The 22213-nt window shown below is 39.0% G+C and overlaps 1 protein-coding gene across 1 annotated transcript in view; it reads left to right on the plus strand.

Moving 5' to 3' along the window:
- LOC121930893 (voltage-dependent calcium channel subunit alpha-2/delta-4-like) overlaps positions 1-22213 on the plus strand; it is a 113873-nt gene that overhangs the window by 59211 nt on the left and 32449 nt on the right. Inside the window, exons 14-21 of the mRNA XM_042467857.1 lie at positions 1655-1741; positions 3706-3777; positions 14531-14592; positions 16159-16226; positions 17378-17423; positions 18684-18781; positions 21447-21540; positions 22115-22210. Coding sequence (XP_042323791.1) covers positions 1655-1741; positions 3706-3777; positions 14531-14592; positions 16159-16226; positions 17378-17423; positions 18684-18781; positions 21447-21540; positions 22115-22210 — 623 coding nt within the window. The remainder of the gene's footprint in view (positions 1-1654; positions 1742-3705; positions 3778-14530; positions 14593-16158; positions 16227-17377; positions 17424-18683; positions 18782-21446; positions 21541-22114; positions 22211-22213) is intronic.

Genomic DNA, 22213 nt, shown 5'->3' on the forward strand with positions numbered 1-22213 from the left:
CTGGGGGTTTGCAGTGCTGTTCAAGAGCACAAGCAAATTGGAATTCCACACCAGACCAATCTGCAGTGAGTTCGAACCAAGCCTCAATGCGAATCCCGTCAATACACTTATTTAGCGCACTTGCCAAAATGAGGAGCCAGTAAGGCAGAACCACCACACAAACAGCTCCCATTGAAAGGAACCAGGTGTGAAAATACACAGCATTATAACGTCAATTCGCATCGTTCGATCCGCACTCACCCCTGATCTTAGCTCCAATAACCTCAGTGTGATAAACGCCATAGTCTGCTGCCCCAGAAACATGCCTTGTCAGACTCCAGTATAAATGCAGCTTTCTACTGGGGTACTTGCATTTTCTAGGGCAATGTGCCATTCCACTGAGCGAGGTCCTCTGTGACAGTGAAGAGATACTTCATTCCTCTGTAACACAGAGAGAGAGAACCTGGTTGTCCAAAGCAGTTAGGATTACTCTGCCTCATTCATTGACTTTGAGGTATGCTGACTATACCAGTATATCATTGTCTCTGTACCTGCATTAATCTGTTGCTTTGTTGAATATATCCTATGCTCCAGTGCTCACCTGCCTGATTTGATTGTCTTGCCACATTTGTGTATTTTTCTCTCTGCACAAATACACAGCCAAGCTGCCAGATCCTGAAGATCTACTTCAATTGTTCTGAATGAGATTTAGATGTATTTATCATTAAAAAAAAAACACAGGCAAGTCTGTATGAGGGAATATGGCACTTGACATTTTAATTGTTGGTTTAATGGAAGCCACATGAAAGCTGCATCCACAATGCAGAAATAATCCAGTCTGGCACCACTTTAACTGTCATGGCTCCATGCTAATGGAATTCTGTGATTTGTAGTTTGTTGTCTCACCAGAGCACACTGACAGAGAAGGCGAAATATCTCACAAAACTAAAAATCCCAGAATTCCATGGCAATGAGCCATGGCAGATAAACTGCAGAAATAGTCCAGTTTGAGTCCACTTTAACTGTCCTCGTTCGATGCTAAGCAATTCTGGGAACTGTAAACCTGTGAGACATTTGGCCTTCTCTGTCAGTGACCTCTGGGGCCACAATAAACCACAGTTCCCACGATTCCCTAGTACTGAGCCAGGGCAGTTAAAGTGATCTCAAACTGGATTATTTCTGCAGTGCAGATGCATCCATAGAGCATGTTACAATAATCCAAAAGGGATGAAACTGAGTCCTGTGTCACTATGGCCAGGTCTCAGATCTGAAGGAATGGGTCTATTTTTGGCTGAGGAGAGGCTTTTTTTTCCTGAACATCAAGTGGAAATCTCCATGACCTGTAAAAACAGACTTGAGGATCCACATGTCACATGTGGTACTTACTCACACCTGGTGCTGTGATCTGAATGATGGGCAAATTATACAATTTCCTCACACATAATAGGCTGGATGAAAGAACACTGTTTGGTTCCTTCATATCAGCCCATTGTTGTTGTTTTTCTATGTGCAAAAGTAATAATGATTGAACAGTCCTTAGATTATAGGCCAATGATTGTCTAGTTAAGCTATGAGCAATGAATATCATCTTTATATTTTAGAGAGTGAATGACTTGCTAGGCAGCAAGAGCTTTCAGGTATTTTTCTGCTTTTCTGCTTCTCTCCTAAACTCCAGTATAAAGAAGGGAAGAAGTTGAAGCCCAAACCAAACTATAACAGTGTGGACCTTTCTGAGGTAGAATGGGAAGATGTGGATGAAACAGTAAGTGCCTCAAGTGGGGTGGCTGCTTTTTTCTCAAAACAAGTTATGGGAATAGGATCATATCCTTCATGTGCTTCAGTTCCAATTTTTGGCTGCTTTTAAAATGCCTCTCTTTCTCTCTCCTCACTTTCCCCCTTTGTCCTCATCTTATTTCAGTTGCTGTAAACTGAGTGCCAAATGAGTTTGCACTTAGTTCACTCAGCAGGCAAAAAAGGAAAGGAGGTTGCAGAATCTCACCCTTCCCTATAGGCACAGGCAAAAGCAAACTGCTGCAGCATCTCCTAGCTTGTGTGTTCTTCCTCATTAATAACATTTGATCCTAACAAACACACTCTGATGTTGCTTGGCATCTGTGAAGTGTTAGAAGATATGTATGATTGAATGTCTGCTGAAAGACAAATGTCTTTATAATCTAACTAGAGAAAAGCAAGTGCTTCGCCATGTGTGCTCCATTAGTGAGTGGTTTCCACCACAGAAAAAGCCCTGCTTCTACCTGGAGGTTAACATTAAAGATGGCAGCAAACAGAGTAGAGGGCCAGTGTGGGGTGAGTGTTGGATTATGACTCTGGAGATCAGGATTCAATTCCCTGTTCTAGCATAAAAACCCACTATGTCACCTTGGGCAATTCACACACTCTCAACATCAGAGGATGGCAATGGCAAACCCCCTCTGAAGAAACATACAAATAATATTTTATGATGGGTTCGACTGAAGGACGCCATAAGTAAAAAATGATTTAGAGACACACAACAACAACAACAACAACAACAACAACAAACATACAGAGTAGGACATCCCAACAAGACAATCTAAAACTGCACATGTACATGAATATACAGAGTATGAGTCCTTCACTGGAATCCTGTTGCTGATTCCATTGAATCCATGGAATTTACCTACCTGTGGACTCACCATTCAACCATTAATTCAACTATATATGCCAGCAAATGGAAATACCTGGAAACACCATCCAAAAAAGAATGGGTATTAAAAATGCTAGAGTTGGCAGAAATGGAAAAACTATCCATTATGATTAGAGGGAAATGATCAGACAAATTTTTGAAAGATTGGGATCCATTTATTAATCTTAATTTCTTAAGAAGAAAGGAGGGATGAGAAGTCAAGCAGCTTTTGAGTTTTGAAGTATGAAATAACTGTTTAGCCTTGTAAACACATGGGAAGGAGTAAATGTAGAGAATACTGATCAAGAAGTACACAAAAGATACATATTCGTGTCTTAGGTAGGGAAGTACAAAAATTCATGTATATAATCCAGGGGGAGCAACGGGGTTGTGTTTTGTTGGTTGATGTTGTTGTCTTGGCTTCTGTCTCTTGTCTATGTTTTTTATGTGTAAACCCAATAAAAAGTATTTGAAAATTACACTCCCTTAGCCCACTGTTCAGATATTTGACAGGCTAGGAGGAGCACAACTCTCTCAGACATTAAACTATCTGGAAATTATTCTTCCTGAGTGCAGACCTCTCCATGTAAATTACATTTCCCCACACTGCCAAATAGCTGTTTTACAGGTTGACATGGAGTGTGGTTTCAATGGATATGTCTTTGCATATGGAATACCATTCCCACATGCTGTTTCCTCCATGAAAATGGAGCTCCCTCAACATGCCAGACAACTGCTTTGCAAGCTGAGAGAGAGCAATTTACATGAAGAGAACAGTGTGGGGGAACTATATAGTTAATACCTCCTCCTCGTGAAGAGTAGGGGGTGTATATGGGACAGAAAAACAGACATAATGTATTTTAGGCAGGGTGGTGTATGTTAAATGTGTTTGAATTTGAGAAATGCTGGGGGAGTGTGTGTGACAAGGATCATGACCAAGCCAACTACCAGCTCAGACTGTGTCCATTATTAGCTCAAACTACAACTATCAGAAGATCAAAAGTACCTAAGGTTTTATCCAATTGAAGACATTAATGGAGATATTATATTTCCCTATGCAGCTACGGACAAAAATGATAAACGGAGAAACAGGTTACCTCTCAATGGATGTGAAGGTGCCGGTAGATAAAGGAGTGAGTATTCATGTTTCCTTGTTGTCCTGCCTGCTTTTGATCCGTTCTGTGCAAGATGATCCATTCAGCTTGCACAGAATAAAAGCAAAGTCACATAAACCTGCAAAAATAGCAATGATAATAAATTATGTGTGTATTAAAATTTCAAAACCCATATGTTTACCAAAATGGTAAAAAATCTGGAGATCATGCCCTATGAGGAGTGGCTTAGGGAGCTGGAAAAGGTTAAGAAGTGACTTCATAGCCATGTTTAAATATTTGAAAGGGTGTCATATTGAACATGGAGCAACCTTATTTTCTGCTGCTCCAGAAACTAGGACATGGAGCAATAAGTTCAAAGAAAAGGAGATGTTTGTCTAAACATTAGGAAGAATTTCCTTGATAATAAGAGCTGTTCAACAGTGGAATATGTTGCTTTGGAGTGTGGTGGAGTCTCCTTCTTTGGCGGCTGAAGATCTTTGGAGATAGCCATTGTGGTTTCTTCCAATTATATGATTCTAATTACTTAGTATTTTCTCTATCTCTAATCAGAACACATGAGTTCTTTAGGAGAGAAAGAGAACAGAAATGAAAGGTAATATAAATTGGCAAAATACACTGATAGAATGATCTACATTTGCAAAACTGGAGATTAAATTTAGGTAGTACACAAATGTAGAGTTTGGGTAAGTATTACATATATGTAAATATCTCTCCTAATTTAAAAAAATATTTTTATTAATCTTTATTTGAAATACATTAAGAATTACAATGATTGAGAAAGGAAAAAAGATAAAAGCAAAAATATGATATTATAGAGTATAAAAAATAGAAAGGAAAAGGTGATTTCCGATCTTCCAGTGGATGGCTATACATGGATATTGTTATTCAATTTTCTCTCTCCAAATTTAGAACATACTCCCTACTATCAGTGGCCTATTCTTTCTAATCGTCAAAATTCAAAGATACCTAATCATTTCCCCATTTTTTGCAAAATGTCTATAAGGGCTTTCCCATCTTTAAGAAATGTCACTGATGACCTTTTTCTAATCGAATCTATCAGTTTTAAGAACTATTCTTCCATAATAGATAATGCTGGTTTCTTCCATCTTTGCACATACAACAGTCTTAATGCCATGGTTTTATAATGAAGTAATCTTCCATGTCCCTTTTCCAACTGTCCATCCATAAATCCCCAGAGGAGAGTTCCAGTTAGTTTTAGTTAAATATTAATCTTTAAAATTCTCTGTATTAATGTATGTGTTTGAATCCAATTTTCAAAAGCTATCTCACATGGTCACCACATAAGGTAAAATGTCCCTCCATGTTGGTAACATTTCCAACAAACATTAGATCATCCTTTATACATTCTAGACAGTTTCTCTGGTGCCATACACCAACAACACATCATTTTATATACAATATCTTTAAGATCGTAACACAATGTAAATTTAAGTCCCTTTGACCACATATTTTCTCATTGATCTATCTGTATGTTACAAGCAAAATTCTTAGCCCATTTTATCATACATTCTTTAACTTGTTCTTCCTCCATTTCAAATTTCAACACACATTTATACATTTTAGCAATTATATGTTCATCATCTGTACACAATTACATTTAAAATTACTTACTTTGTTCAAAACCATAAATCTTTTTATCAATTTTAAATCTTTCCAATAACAGTAAGTAAGAAAACCATTTAAAATTATATCTCTCTTCTACTAACTGCTCTCTTGACTTAATTTAATTTTCCCCTTGACAAATTTTGAAGAGGCTTGGATACATTAGCCATCTTTCTTTACCTATTGTTTCTCTTCTATAAAAAGCTTTATGTGCTGAGACCTACAGAGGCATTTTTGGGCACAGCCTGGGTTCATACCTATTCCAAAGCATGTCTCACAAAATGATTTTTAAAATCTACATTAGCTTTGACTTTATGATATCATAAATATCCATGCCATCCAAACAGGTCATGCTATTTCAACTCTTAATAGTCTTTTATTTCTCAACATCACAATTATTTCATCCAAATCAAACATCAGGCTGCAAAATACAATTTCAAATCTGATAAGCCCAATCGTCCTCTTCCTTTCCATTTTGTAATACTTTATATTTAACTCTTGATCTTTTCCCTTGCCATGCAAACTTAGATATATACAATCATGGATATATTGGGTATATCTTTTTGCCATTGCATTGTACATCAGTACTCAAAATAGATATTGTCTGAAATAAAAATATCTTTCTAGGCAACACATTCATTTTTATCACCAAAATTCTTTCCAATAATGATAAATAAGATTTCTCCCATTTTAACATATCCTTCTTAATTTTATTCCATGTCTTAACATAATTATTTTGAAACAACATACAATTCATATTTGTCAAAATAAAACTTTAAAGATCAAGGATAGGCTCTGTCAGGTCTCCTTTGGCTGCCCATATCAAAACCTCTGGGTCAAATTGGATGGTTGAAATCCTCTTTATTTTATTTATTTATGTTATTAATTAATTAATGAACACCTCCTTATTACAATATGACCTGTCAGCATATTTTTTATTTTTATTTTTTATTTATTATCAAGCTTGCTTTTTGTTGTTTGGAAGTTTTTGTCCCCTTAAAAAAAAACAATCTTCAGCAACAATACTCCCACCACAAATCACCCAATTTGACTGTTGAACTGAAATAGTTCTTGCACACTTGTACTGCAGCAGTTCAGTTATTTTTCAGAAGGCTCCACAAGCACAATGCAATGTTTCATTTCTAATTGCTGTGTGACATTTGTAGACACCTAATTAGCTCTCTCTTACCAGTCTGTGCCTTCTTTCACAGTATTGCTCTTCAGGGGTTTCTTGCTCATTATGAACTGTGTTTTGGATGATTTTTTTTAAAATCCACTTTAAAAAATGGACTCTGAGACTGGAGAAAGACTGTTGTTTTTGTTAAGAGAGCAGAAAAATTATTCAGTGAGAGAGACCAGTTCTCCTTGTCTTATGCACACATACACACACACACACATAATTTTTTTGTCTCACCGTTACCTCTGATTAAGTAGATTCTGTTGGTTTTGGAAATAATATATAAATCTGTAACCCATGGAAAGACACTCCAGTGCTAGTAACAGTAACTCTTTTCTTTTTGGTCAAGGGTAAAGCCAATACGTCAGGCTTAACTAGCCTTTTGAGCTCACACACACCCATTGCTTTTCTGAAGAATGACATGCATTTCTTTCCAATTCTGGATCCTCCATGGATTTAATTAGCTAACTCTGTATTCTGCTTCTCTCACAGATAATAATGAAATTTATTTTAAAGGTTAGCAATGAATCTCACAGGAGATCCTTTTTATTCCCAACTTGCATTCTCTTTCTCCTCAACAGACACACACAAATACTTCAGACTTTGTCTGCTGTCAGTTTATACTTACAGTTCCTTAATGCTCCCATATGCAAAGGCTAACTCATCTCGTAACCTGCATTAATTATAGTTATTAATTAATATTTCATTAATATTGGGCATGAGATTTTGAAAAGGCAGATCTAATCTTATATGTAAATCTATGTGTACCATATAAACTATATATGCTTCATCGTTAATATGAACACTTAGGAAAAACAATGCTGGAAGAGGATGGAGTGGGGGAAATCATTTGTTGATACAAAAGTTCTCTCCCCATTTAATAATAGGCACAATATTATGTTTTACTTTTGTCTTCAGTGGCTTGTCATTATAGTATCTGGTAAAAAGTTTATTCAGATATTTTTGACATAAAAATGAATTGTCTAGAAATAAAAGTGCAACTTAATTTTTTAGCAATACAAGAGAATCTTACTTAATCTAAAATGCTTTTAGCAAACAAAAAAAATAAGATGCGAAAAATATTCATTCATTAATACTATAATTTCTATGGTACCTTTCAGGGTAAGAAACCTTTCCAAGGCAGCTGACATATAGAGTTAATATACTATTTAGATATGTAACAACAGAACTAAAGTAGCAGTCTTTTGAACACTTTCTGGCTCCCCCCCCCCCCCTTCCCATCTGCTTTATGTTGATTTTTAAACACATGCCACATGTTTTTCTCTCCCTCCCCTCTTATTTTTAGTATCAGAATTTCTCCTCAAGTCCCATTTTAACTTCACAGTAACCCAGTGAGAATGCTGTGTGAGAGAGAGGAAGAGGGAGTATGTGCCTTCAAGTCACTGATTGACTGAAAATCATAGTATTATAGAGTTAGGAAAGGCCCCATGGGCCATTGAGGATTTCCAGCTAAAGCATCTTCAACAGGTAGCTGTGATGACCATATAAATTTAATAAAGTTTCCTTAGGCAAGGAATGCTCAGAGATGGTTTTGCCAGTTCCTTCCTCTGAAATATATTCCACAGCACCTGGTATTAGTTGGCAGTCTCACATCCAAGTACTAACCAGATCTGAGCCTGCTTAGCTTCCAAGGTCAGATATGGTTCAGTGCCTTTAAGATATTTTGGTGAGACTAAGGAAATTATCACATTAATAATGCTTTTATCACATGTGCCAGCAGACTGGAGGAGGGCAAACGTTGTCCCCATCTTCAAAAAGGAGAAAAAAGAGGATCCCAACAATTATCGTCCAGTTAGTCTGACATCTATACCAGGAAAGATTCTAGAGAAGATCATTAAACAGAGAGTCTGTGAACATCTAGAAAGCAATGCCATAATCACAAAAAGTCAACATGGATTTCAGAGAAAGAAGTCATACCAGACTTATCTTTCTTTGATAAAATTACCAGCTTGGTAGATGAAGGGAATGCTGTGGATATAGTATATCTTGATTTCAGTATATCGTGATTTCAGTAAGGCCTTTGACAAGGTTTCCCATGACATTCTTGCAAACAAGCTTGTAAAATGTGGGCTAGACAAGGTAACTGCTACATAGATTTGTAACTGGTTGACCGACCAAACCCAAAGGGTGCTCAACAATAGCTCCTTTTCATCCTGGAGAGAAGTGACCAGTGGGGTCCCACAGGGCTCTGTCCTGGGGCCAATGTTATTCAACATCTTTATCAATGACTTGGATGACAGAATTGGGGGCATACTCATCAAATTTGCAAATGACACCAAATTAGGAGGAATAGCGAATACTCCAGGAGACAGGATCAAAATTCAAAATTACCAGAATAGATTAGAAAACTGGGCCAAAGCTAACAAAATGAAATTTAACACAGAGAAATGTAAGGTTATGCACTTAGGGCAGAAAAATAAAATGCACAGATATAGGATGGGAGACACCTGGCTGAATGAAACTATGTGTGACAGGGATCTAGGAGTCCAAGTAGACCACAAGCTGAACATGAGTCAACAGTGTGATGTGGCAGCTAAAAAGGCCAATGCAATTTTAGGCTGCATCAATAAAAGTATAGTGTCTAGATTTCCCTGCTTACTCAAGCCTAAAGTTTATTAGAAAATTTACTAAGAACATTGCAATCCAGTAGATGTTATGGGGAATTTTTATTATACAGGTAGCCCTCCATATCCACGGATTCTTTATCTGTGGATTCAAACATCCACAGCTTGAAAATATTTTTAAAAATAAATTTCAAAAAGTAAACCTTGATTTTGCCATTTTATATAAGGGACACCATTTTACTACACCATTGTATTCAATGGGACTTGAGCATCCACAGATTTTGGCATCCGCTGGGGGTTCTGGAACCAAACACCAGTGGTTACCAAAGACCCACTGTACTCTGTTCTCAATAATTCAGCTACAGTAAATATTTAGTACCTATGGTGACTTCTCTTGTCTCACATCCATGCTGTTTTAGAAGAATACTGTATTTCAGTATATTTTTTTCTGTTGTGGCTTTATTGATATTTGTAAGATACATGTTGTGTGGCAGGGTAGAGATCCCAAAAGAAATAAAATATTAACAGTGATCAAAATGCAATAGACAGAATCAGATCTAGTGGGTGAGGCCAGGCCTTCTCCTTTTCCAATCGAGTAGGGTAAGATGGGAAAACGACCCAGTCTGTGTGGCAGCAGCTCCCTTGAGAGTTATTGGGCTGGCCATGCTTGGCCAGTCAGTGAAGTTAGCTGAGATATTTTTGAAATGCTCAGCTGGCAGCCAGGTCACAAATCTCCCCTACAGCAGCAAGCTGTCTTTATGAAGCATGGATGCTTTTGCCTCGAGTCCCCTTGATTCCTGCTGTCACTGTGCCAGATGGATTTCCAGAACACTGCAGATTAGTGCTTAATGGGCAGAAGGAGGGGTAGGGATGGGATGAGGGAAGGGGAGAAACAGTCTCATGTGGCTGCAGCGGGAATGGGAATAGCCACAAGGACAGACCATCATCCTACTGTCTGCCACCTTCCCTCCCATGTTTCCACCCCACCCCCATCTGTACCTCCAACTTGCCCATCTGTTGGGTGTGCAGTTCTGCCACAACCAAGTTACTTGGGAGAGCAGTGTTTGATGAATTAGAGCAGAGCCAAGGCACATTCCACACAGGCATGTTGCTGCTAGTTGGTCTTTCCTTTCTAAGCCTCCCTGTTTCTCCAGCAAAAAGAGTGCTGCTAGCAAACTAGAGATAGTTCTGGAGATAGTTTCTTATTGTCACAGATTGTCTTACAAGGAAAGGTCTCCTCACTGAGGGGTCAACCATTCCATGCAGGTGTGCTTGACTGTGCAAACACATTTCCTTGAATTACTGTTTGAAATACTGAACTGGGGTCCCACCCTTGTTGCCTGCTACCTGCTAATCATTTCCTGCAGACAAAAGAAACTCACTTTGAGGGAAAGGGTTGGATTGATAGCAGATGACTTCTCAGTTAATGATTGATGGTTGTGGACAAAAGAAGGTCTCCTTGGGCAAGAAATATATTTTTCTTCAAGGACTGATACATTCGCATTTTGTTGGTGGTGTTAACTGCCCTTGTGCCGACTTTGACTCATGGTGACTCTGTGAATGAGACTCCAAGATTCCCTTCCTCGACTGCCCTTCTCAAGTCCCGTAGTCTCAAGACTGATGAAGTCTGTCTGACATGTGGTCTTCCTCTCTTTGTACCGCCTTCTACCTTTCCCAGCATCATTGTTTTTTCTAATGATTCATGCCTTCTTATTATGTGGCCAAAGTACGATAGTCTCAATTTAGTCATCCTGGCTTCCAGGAAGAATTCAGGCTTGATCTGTTCTAGGACCCATTTGTTTGTCTTCTTGGCCATCCACAATATCTTCAGTACTCTTCTCCATGTATCAAGCAACAAGGGTAAGACCTCATAAAGCCGTCAAGATCGATGATATCTTGGATCTCTTCCAGCAGGCCATTCCATTATGTGCTCCATTATCCAACATATGTTTGAAATGTGATCCCTAGTGCCTCTTTCTTTCCTAAAACTAGCTTGCACCTCTGGGATATTTCACTCTGTATGTAGTTGGAGTCTTTGCTGCAGAAACTTTCATGGGAAATTAGTGCAATATTTCTGTAATTATTGCAGTCTTTTGCATCTCCTTTTAGTGGGTGGGAATGTATATTGATCACTTCCAGTCTTTGGGCCATTGTTTTGTTTTCCGTATTTGTTGGCATATTTTAGTTTGAACTATATTTGAGTTTGTCTCTGCAGATTGTAGCAGTTCTTTTGGAATGTCATCTGTTCCTGGTGATTTATTCTTCACAAATGCTTTTATTGTGACTTTCACTTTTCTTTCCTAAATTTGGGGTTTTTCATAGTTTCTTTCTCCCATGTGTCATTTGACCTTTATATTTTTTTGTATAGCTCTTCAGTGTAATGTCTCCAACTTTTTTTTTTAATTTCATCATGGTCATGTATTATGTTTCTTTTCTGATTATAGAGCATCCCTACCATTGGTTTAAATTTCTTTTTTTATTTCTCAGATCTTGTGGAAGAGGTCTTTTGTCCTTCCTTTTTGTTGTCGATTTCTATTTCTCTGCATTGATTATTGTAATAAATCTTTTTTTTGCACACTAATCACTGGACAATAGCATTTATGAATCTAACTGTGTTTCTATCTCCCTTTTCTTTTGCTTCTCTTTTCTTTAACTGCTTGGAGTGTTTTGTCTGTCATCCACTGTTTCTTCTCCTTTTTGGTCACAGGTATCATCTTTCTGCATTCCTCATTTACTGTGTCCCTGGTTTCTCTCCATCATTTATCTGCAAATCTATTTCTCAAACTTTCTTTCTCACATTTGTACTACAAGCTCCATAATATGCAGTGGATTTGACACTCAGTATAGTTTCTACATAGAAAAGAAGATTTTTCTGGACTCTTTTGTTGTCACTGTGGCTTTCCACCCACTTCCCAGAGTGAGATATTTATTTTCCTTAGGAAGTGGTTACCAGGCAGGAAAGGACTTTAAGCCATAAATATAAATACTCAGATAATTCCTTCAAGGAGTGGTTGATTATAATATTCAGTGTATTCCCAAGGTTGTTCACCCATCCCTACTTTGAAATTTTTCAAATTTTCATTCTGATATTCTTATAATGTCCTGGATCTCTATCTTTCAGCATGCCTGCTTACCTTCTTGTCATTAATTTGTCTGCTGTTGTGTCACAGACAGTGGTCCAGTGTAAGAGACCAGCACATCTTTGTGGCTTTGAAAAGCATCAGCTGCTTTGAAGAGCTGTAGACTATATGTCTAAGTATTAAGGGTAACTATGGCAGTTTACAGACCGCCCCTTTGGGGTGGCCTGTACCCGCCCCTTTCCTCAACGGATCGGGGCCTCAGCTGCCACAGCGGCAGCCCTGAGGCCCCGATTTGCTGCTTTTCCAGGCTGCGAGGAAGTGGCAAAAGGCCACTTCCCCGTGGTCTGGAAAGAGGTGTCCTTGGGGCTTGAAGCCCCAAGGACACCCTGACATGGTGGGGAAAGGGAGAAAGGGGCCAGTCGGCCCCTTTCTCCTTTGTGTCACTGGCGCAGCTGTGTAAAGGCTGCGCCAGCGACACAAAACCAAGAAGGAGCTCCAAAATGGAGCTCCTTCTGGCGCTGCGGAAAGGTCACCACAGGCGCCCTTCTGCGGTGCCAGGACGTCATGTCCGCGCCTCTCCATTTGGAGGCGGCACGGCCATGACATTGTAATGGTGGTGCCCATGTGGACAGGGTGCTGCCATTTTGTACGTACTCTGTACGTACTAGGGTTGGGGGCGTCTAGAAGAAACGCCCCCAGGCAACCCTAGTACATACAGAGTACGTACTAGGGTGCCCATCTGTAAAGGACCCAAGAAAACTTTAGAGTTCAAATTATGAGGCCCATGACCAATGTTTGCTGAATTGCCTGCACATGTATTGGTATTTCTCCATAAGCTTTCAGAGAGTACCTTACTGATACAGATTTGTTGAACTGGTTTCTATAAATCACAGGAGGATGACACATTCTGTTGCAGATTATATGTGATAAGACAGTGTGCCAGCTGGTTAAAAAATCACATTTTGTCTTTTATACATGGTAAAATACATGCATTTTGAATAAGATTGTGATATTTAATGAATTAATCAGTCAGATAAAAACTATCTAATTGGCTAAAAAGATAGCCCTAAGTAATTGGACAGTATATTTCTTTCAAATATATATATATAATATATTATATTATTTTACAAGTACAGGGTACCCGGGTTACGAAATTAATTCTTCCGCGCCGCTTCGTAACCAAAAATTCGTAAGGCGAAAAAGCCATAGGCTCTATGGGGAAAAGCGCGCTTTCGGCGAAATAGCGCCGAAAAGCACAAAAAATTTTCGTAACCCGAAATAACCTTCGTAACCCGGAACAGTTTTTTTAAATGGATTTTTTTCGTAACCCGGAAATTTCGTAAGGCGGCGCATTCGTATCCCGGGGTACCACTGTACTTACAAAAACTGGATAGAAGGTACCATCCAAGAAGAACTCCCACCCTCTTCTCTCATACAAGTGAATGATGCTGCTTGCTGTGTGACATGTTTGCATATCATCTAGGAGCTAAGTAAAGCACATATTGCCTTAGTAAGCATGGGTACCTGGAGCACTGTTTGTAGCACACTGTGGGAGCCCAGTCTCTTTCTGGAAGTGTGACTTTTTCCAGGCCCTCTGCTATGAGGCAGATATCTGTGTCATAGTTTTCTCAAGGGCTGACAAGTCAGAACCTGACTTGGACCAGGCAGGGTCAGGCCTCTCCAAGTGGATGGCAGAAGGGAAGTGTACTTTGGGAATATAAAAATACTCCTAGCTTTACATCAGGCATATTCATTTGTGTTGCTTTAAATTCAGGCTTAGTTAATTAGTCTCTTAAAACCTAAGCAATTAATTGGTTAAGGGTGTAGTTTTAGATGAATGCATCTCATTCCTACTCACAACTCAGTCTTCCTGAACTCAGTAGGTCTCTTAGCAAACATTGTAGAAGATGTTCATCTAGTAAGATTTCTTTAACCATAGAGACTGCTACCCATATGATGGAATTACTTAATGCATTTGCCATGACCTGGATTCAGCTCCCATCTGGTGTAGAAAAATACAACCTCTCTGCATGGAAGTTCTTTGGATAAGAAAATTCCATTTTTTAGATGGCTGAATATGCCCTTTGGAGGGATGGCAGATGTCCCTTGAGAAATTCAGGTACCACTTAGACATGATCAGCAGTCTCACTTAGAAAACAAACTTCATTTCTGCTTCTAACCATACTACATACTGCTCTGTCTATGTATCTGTAAAATGATTTAGCCTTTCTCTGCATTTGCAATATGATGGGCCTTTTGGGAAGTACCTTATTGGATTTTTATTCTTTTTCTGTTTTTCCAACCAGAAACGGGTTCTCTTCCTCACTAATGACTATTTCTTTACGGATATCACTGGCACACCCTTTAGGTGAGTGAACAGACCCTTTGGAGGATGCCTGCTTGCTTTTATATTGTGGGTATGGGATTATTTGTTAATAAAACTGATATTGGCTTTGAGAGATAGGCATAGTTCAAGTGAGAAAATCCTACATATGAATCAACAAGATACAATCATCACCAACCAACCTTCCCTTTAACAGGGATCTCTTTGTTTTAATCTCACTAAAAAAGGAACACCGTGAAAGCTAGCCTTCCTTTGACCTCAGTACTCTGTACTCCCCCCCCCCCCTCCCCAGCAAAATCCGGGGAATAATGTGTGGGTTTTCCTGTCACATTTCTGTGAGTAGTAGGGCTGTCAGTGACAGAATCATTCACCTGCAAAAAAGAAAGAGTGCTAACACTGGGATGTGTTTCCATGGGGACTAATTTATACCATTTCCTGAAATATTGTTCTGATTTTCTCTGATCAGTTTATGTGTTAGGTTTCTCTGTCTTCCTAGTGTAGCCTACCCACCTACTGAGATGATAAACCTATTTATTTGGCATTCAAAGGATTGGTAAATTGTGTTCTGGGAGATGATGTCATTGTCTCTGGTGTGGGGGAAAAAAGGTGGCCCTCCATTTTTGTCCCACTATATTATTGGTTATATTTATGTACAGTCGCTAAAACGACTATTAGACACATAGGCTGTAAGCAGAAGTCAATAAGCAATATCAGCAAGGGAGAATAAAATAAAATTTTCAAATGGTTCCTCTCCTTTGGCTATCACTAACATCAAACTAGAATTTAGTAGCTCTTAGCCAAGATTTAGTTGGAGGGCATCTTTTAAAAGGTGACCACAACTTGCCTCCATACAGCAGGGATTAATGTAAAGGCCATGTAAGGTGGAAGGCTTGGTGGTGTGGGCAGGTTTGAGCTCCAGCATGTCTAATCTTAAAATGTTAAGCACTGCCCAGATTATCTGGACTAGCAACAAAGAACCAACTGCACAGTCATCTTATTTGTTGTCCAACATTTACTACACCTCCCTGATTTTAGGAAGAAGACCTTGTCTACGAAAGCTTATGCTACAACTTCTTTCAGTTAGATAGTCTCAAAGATGCTACAAGATCCCTTTGCATACTGATATTTGAGACTAACCCAGCTATGTCTCTGAATTCAACACTTGTGAAGACACCAAAATTGTTTCAGTCAGCTACTACTTGAGCTGTGCTGGCATGTTATTTATGACTATAGCCTCCTCTCTGTGTATGACACATTGTAATCGGAGTAATGTCTGAGGAGACCTGTTTTAGGGCCAGATAACATGTTGAGAAATAGCATGTGGTGCAGACCTTCCTGGACTATCCCCGTTGAAAATGCAGGTGGGACAGCTGTCTCAAGTTGAAACAAAAATACTTGGCTAGCAGTGACAAGATGAAGCTGGAATACAATTCCCTAATTTTCCATGAAAACAAATGTTTTTTACATGCAAAAAAAAAACCAATTCTTCCTATAGACTAACAGCAATGTTCTTTGAGTGTGGATTCTAATGTCATGTAGGTCTTTATGAGTCTTCTTACTAGAAAACATTGGCTTTTTTCCAAACCACAGTCTGGGAGTTGTTCTATCACGAGGGCATGGTGAATACATCCTGCTTGGGAACACTTCAGTGGAGGAAGGTAGGTTGAATGAGACACCTTCATCAAGCAGTGTCTCATCATCTAACCCCTATTTGACCCCCCTACGTAATCTCTATTTGAACCTCCTATCAACCCCCCTTGATTTCCCTATTTTAATTGATGTCTTGATAGCAGAAATTGATTTACTAAATACTTTAAGTTTGATTCATACATACTTTGGAAAAACCATATATATTTAAGTGTGAGTAAAATGTATAAATAAAACTAAAATAGGGCCATTTTAAACCAAGGCATTCCCTCCTAAAATGGTATGCTCTTCAGCAATACTCAAACCTCTAGCCAAGACTGGCAAGGGGAGTCCTCTACTGAATGGCCCTTTTGCAGGGGATCTGTAAAAGCAATAGCATTTATCCCGTTTGGACGTCTGCTGCTAATTTTTCTTTTTGGTGTGAATTCCTCTTCCTACCCTTACACCAATAATCTGTTCTAGAATTGTGTGATTGGAGACTGTTATGCATAGGTTCTCATGCATACACCTAAAATCTGGAATGGAATGCATGTCTGATCTCTTTCTCAAACTAAACAACAGAGCTTTCATCAGGAAAAAAGTAGCACAGCTTTCTGCATTTTGTTCTTCTACATTTTAAAAAAATACCCATTCAGTGGGACTACTCCAAATTCTACAAACCCTGGTTTAATGTCATATCTAAACCATGTGGCTCTAAGGAAGTTTCTTACTGTGTGTCTCTACGGAACATAGATCTTCTGTGGGTAGAACAGGGCAAGTTGTGTTTTTTAAGAGATTACTTGTACTGTACCTCATTCTATTCCAGTTAAATTTAACTAGAACTCTATTCCAGTTAAATTTTTAAGAGCATGAGCCAGAATACTCAGAGAGCAGCCCAGGATATTCTGACCCCAGAGTTGCCCCAACCTCCCACTATTACCTGAGACTCTCCATTGTGATTTGAATATATCCTCACCCTCAGCCTGAATCTATATTGATTGAAAGTAAGAGGTATCATCTGTCATCCCCATTTCTCCTGTTCCCACCCTGCAAAAATTCAACCCTCCTCATGTTTCACCCTCAGGGGAAAACACTGAATACAAAACATGTTCAGCAAATAAAAGAGTCTACAAAAGGTGTGACAAAATATGACTTTACTGTATTATTTGCTCTTTGGTTTTAGGTTTACATGATCTGTTGCAGCCAGACTTGACCTTGGCCAATGAGTGGTAAGTGGCAGGATCCTGGAATGATGAGAAATAGTTGCTGCTTGGCTTTAAATGTTCACCATTGAAGAATTAAGAAAACGTAGTTCCATAGCTTCCAAGGGCCATCTTTGGTGGCAGGACACCTGTTTAATATGTAAATGGTTATTCCAGTTAAAGTTTTAACAGTGGTTCAGTCCACATGGGCCAGAATAGTCCAGGAGCAACCCAGAGTACTCTGAGCCTGGAGCTGCCTCAAAGTCCCACCATTTCCTTAGAATCTACATTATGATGGCTGTTCACATGCATGTCCCAGTGTGCCACCTGCTGCCACATGACAAGTTTCTCTGTCTGACGTCAGAACAACATGCCCACTGTCAATCAGATGGCTATGTGCCTTATTCTAACTTCAGAATGAGAGGCTTACAACAGCACCAGCAATGCTGGGTGGCACTGTGGGAAACATTGTAAAAAGCCACCCAGTATCGCAATGAAGGGCTCTGGATCTTCCAGGAAGATTCAGAGCAAAAGGTATCTTTGTTTTTAAAAAAGGGTAATATTAGAGTAGATTTGGTGCTGAACTGGCCAGACATCATCCGGACAATTCACACCAGAATCAGGGTTTGGGCCAAACATATTTGGACTGGGTGCCATGGGAGGGAAGGATGATGTTTTATTTGGCCCATGCCGACAGGGCCAGCATTCAAGAAAAGGAACAGTTGCTGTTCATAAATCAAAGGTTTCATCTGACAGCTTCATGTGTTCTTGGAAGGCTGTTTCTTATGCAATGGTATTGATCCTTCAAAATAATTGCATTATGTTGTTTTTAATTTTTGCAGAGCCTAGCCATTTTAAAATAAAAAAAATTTTAAAATCTGCAGATTGATTGATTTTGGAGTGTCCCTTAGGAGGTGTCAGTATTGGTTCTTATGCTTCTTTGTTCTTATCTAAACTAAACAGATTATCAGCCTTTCTCTCTCTCTTTCACACATTCACACTTGAGACACTGATTTGGGTGCAAGGGATGGTTATTGCTCTGAACTCCATTTTCAATTATGGGAGATGTTTTCAGTTCTCCATTACTGTGAGTGATGCAACTTACAAGATGGGAGCCCACAGATTTAACCAGAGAAATTGTCTTAGGTTCTGAAATGTACACTGGGGTTGTTCCAGCTGGAGTTTATGTTTGGTCACAAGCATGTAGATCTGCCAAGATAAGTCATGTTAGTACAGAAAGGTAGCTCAAGGAAACATCTAAATTGTGGTTTTCCTTCCCCTTCCTAGGATTTATTGCATTACAGATATTGATCCAGATCACAGAAAGCTGAGCCAATTGGAAGCTGTGATCCGTTTCCTTACAGGAGAAGAAGCTGATCTAGAATGTGAGTGCTAAAAAGAGGAGATATCAGCTGGAGTTTATGCTTGGTCATATCAACCTTTGTCCTCCTGGAATATTTTATCTAAGCTGTTATGAACAGTCTTGTTCTGGCAGCAAGTTATTTGCTTCCTGATTTTAACATCCAGAAATATAAAATTGGAAGCAGGCAAGGAGCTAAATGAAATTATTTGTTTAAACTAGAATAGATTGATTGAACCAGTGAGACTTACAGAACTGTCAATTTAATCATTCCTATTGATTCAATAGAGTCTATTCTAGTTAAGACTAACAATCTGATTTAGCTCAACAATCTTAATTTGTGTGTCATATCCAGAATCCCTCTGAGATTAATCAATACAGTCAATGGTTATTCCTCTTCCTCTTCCATGTTTTCCTCTCTGTCTCTCCTGTTCATCTAAAAGCCCCTGCTGTCTGGACTACACATGCTCCAGGTCCTATATATCCTGATGTATAGGATCACAAAATTGGAGGGGACCATAAAGGTCACTAAATGCAAACATTTCTGAATAGAGAAAATCCAATGCCAATATACAGCATGACACATCATCCATTCCTTGTTTAAAAATCTTTTGTGAAAGAGGGTCCACTACTTCCAGTAGCCTTTTGTGCCATTATTCAACAGGCTAGAAAGGATGTCCTAATATTTTTTTACAATTCTTTTTCCATTATGTAATTATAAACCTATTAGTACAGGTCCTGCCATGTGCAACACCAAAAAACGAATTAATTTCATCATCTATCTGACAGCCCTTCAAACATTTGAAGCTGGGAGTCATATCACCTCTTAATCATCCCTTCTCCAACCTAAACATATCAAACTATTTCACCAGCATGCTGCTGTGGCCCAGTCATAATTAATTCTGACTCTGTCTTGATTTTCAAATTAATTGCAATTTGGAATTGGCGGGCAAAGCCCATGCCTGGGTAGATGGTGACATCCACCTCTTGTCATTAATCTCCCAGCTCTTTTTGGCTACTCAGAGGCACATTGCATCCCTGAAAATGAAAGCTGAGCTTTTGGCTTTCATGGCTTGATGGTTAGCAATCAGCTACTGATTTGATATGTCTCTCATTTGTGTATTAAACTGAACCTTTTTTAAAGTTCATACCTCCCAACGTCATGGATTCTTCTTCTGTGATATCTTAACCCCTCCCACAACTCTTCTTCTTACTTTTCCTGTCCATAAGCTCCCTTAGAATGGCGCTGGTTTGAAAGCCAGCTAAGAAAGGCATTAAATAAGGAGAACAGAAGAAATTGCCTTATGCATGTATCCAAGGTTTCAGACAAGATTATTTCATAGCCCTACCAGGAGGTTGTTTTCCATTCATAACCACACCTGACCTTGATATTGCATAATTTTCAAAACTGAATGGGATTGGATGTGTTCAGGGTGAGATTGTATGTGGATGCTTCTGACACCCGCTGCTATCTCCTTCTCTCTGGCTTTACTGTACCAATGCTATTGTAGTACATAAACCAATGGTAGTGTAGTACAGAAACAGTCCAAAGCTCCCTTAGAACGCTTACCTTTCCTTCCCCAATGTTCCATACCTTATACTGACTTTATCACCTCATCTCAAGCTAGCTGAGCTTCATAGCATAATACCCAGTCACACTTCTTGTTTTGGATTTTGGTTATACCCAAACCCTACTGCCATCCCAGCTGCTGCCAATGGTGCTCCTCACCAATGGTGAGGCAACAACGGGGGTATATCTATGAGAAGGGTGGACAAAATGAGGCCTTTGCACCAAACAAAAAGTCTCTCCCCCACCCCCCGCCATCAATGAAATTTTCCTTTGGATCCCAAATTTCTAGCATTGCAAAGAGTGAAACACTGACATTCATTTTCATCTATAAATCAAATGTTTGTTTGGTTTACATTCCCTCAATCACTTTACATTCCTGGTTTTTTGGTTGTCTAAATGCTCAACTGATGTTTTTAGTGGCTGCAATGCTTGAAATTTGGGGAGTGCAGACAATTTTCATGGGGAAGCAGAATTATTTTTTGAAGAGCAATGTCCTCATCCCCTACTCCACATAACTACTGGGCACCAACATACCACTATATCCATCTCCAACCATCAACACTCAGTGGGTGTTTGTAGGATTGTACTCTAAAATCAAGATTATATTATATATGTTTGAAATATATGAAAACAAAATATTAGTTTCACTCTTTTTTATATCCATGTAGCTACACTATTATTTTACATATGCTTTTGTTTATTTTGTGGTAATTTATATGGTTATGCATTGGCTTTCATCTTTTGTTCTGAGACATAATAAAATTTTCATAAATCTCTTACTCTCCTGCCTTTCTTCCCTCATTCTTATTTTTACTGTTAAATTTGTGCTTAATTATGAATATATTAATTTTAACATATGTGCCAAATTCCAGATCTTCAGTAGAATATCCATTAGTGAAGGAACATTGTTTTACTTCCATTTATGGATCATAGCTATCCTTCCACTGATTATCAAATGCAGCAGCTTGCTGAGATTACTGTCTGTTAGGATAGATGTGTTTGCTTACAAAAATGTAAGGCAATGGTCGCTAAAAAGAAACTTTGTCCTTATGTCTCACAGAACCATGTTTTGTCTTTACACACTAGTTGAATTTCTCTCTTCATTCTTCCTTTTGCCCAGGTGATGAGGAGTTAGTTCAAGAGGTGCTCTTTGATGCTGTAGTAACAGCACCTATGGAGGCCTACTGGACAACCTTAGCTCTCAACATGTCTGAGTAAGTTCATATTTCATGTCTGAAAAGGAATCTTACTATTTGCACATGCCTTGATTACAACCAGGTTAAACTAGTGAAGAAGTGGGGAACTTTTGGCCCTTGATGTTTTTCAGATTACAGTTCCCAGAAGCTGTTAGCATTAGCCATACTGGCTGGGGATTTGGCCTGAAACTTCTAGAAGGCCAAAGGTCCCTAAACCAATAGTAGTCTAACCTGAAGGGAATAATACCATGAGTAACTGGTAAAATCCTTTACTTGAGCCAACATTTAGGAAGTGTTTACTCTGCTGGCAAGAGATACTTTTTGGTCATATAACATCTAAATTGTATGATTCCTTGGGCCTTAGGAATCTGCCCACAGTCTTCAGTCTTCCAACTTGTCTTCTGTTGTCAAGATGTAGAATACTTAGAGATGTAGACAATTGAACTTGGGACCTTATACTCACAAAGTATGTGCTCTACCACTGAGTTAGTGCTTCTCCCTTAATAGCAGATCACTTGGTTGGAGACGGCAGTATATAGAAATAGCCCTGTTGAGTTCTAACACTCTTTCTCTCTGGAACTATATCTAATAGTGAGACAGAAGGGGGAGTGGAAATTGCTTTTATGGGAACTCGGGCTGGTCTCATGAGGAGTACCCTCTACGTTGGCTCTGAGAAGCTCTCTAATAGGTG

Source organism: Sceloporus undulatus, chromosome 5 (assembly GCF_019175285.1).
Source record: "Sceloporus undulatus isolate JIND9_A2432 ecotype Alabama chromosome 5, SceUnd_v1.1, whole genome shotgun sequence".
NCBI classification, from domain to species: Eukaryota; Metazoa; Chordata; class Lepidosauria; order Squamata; family Phrynosomatidae; genus Sceloporus; species Sceloporus undulatus.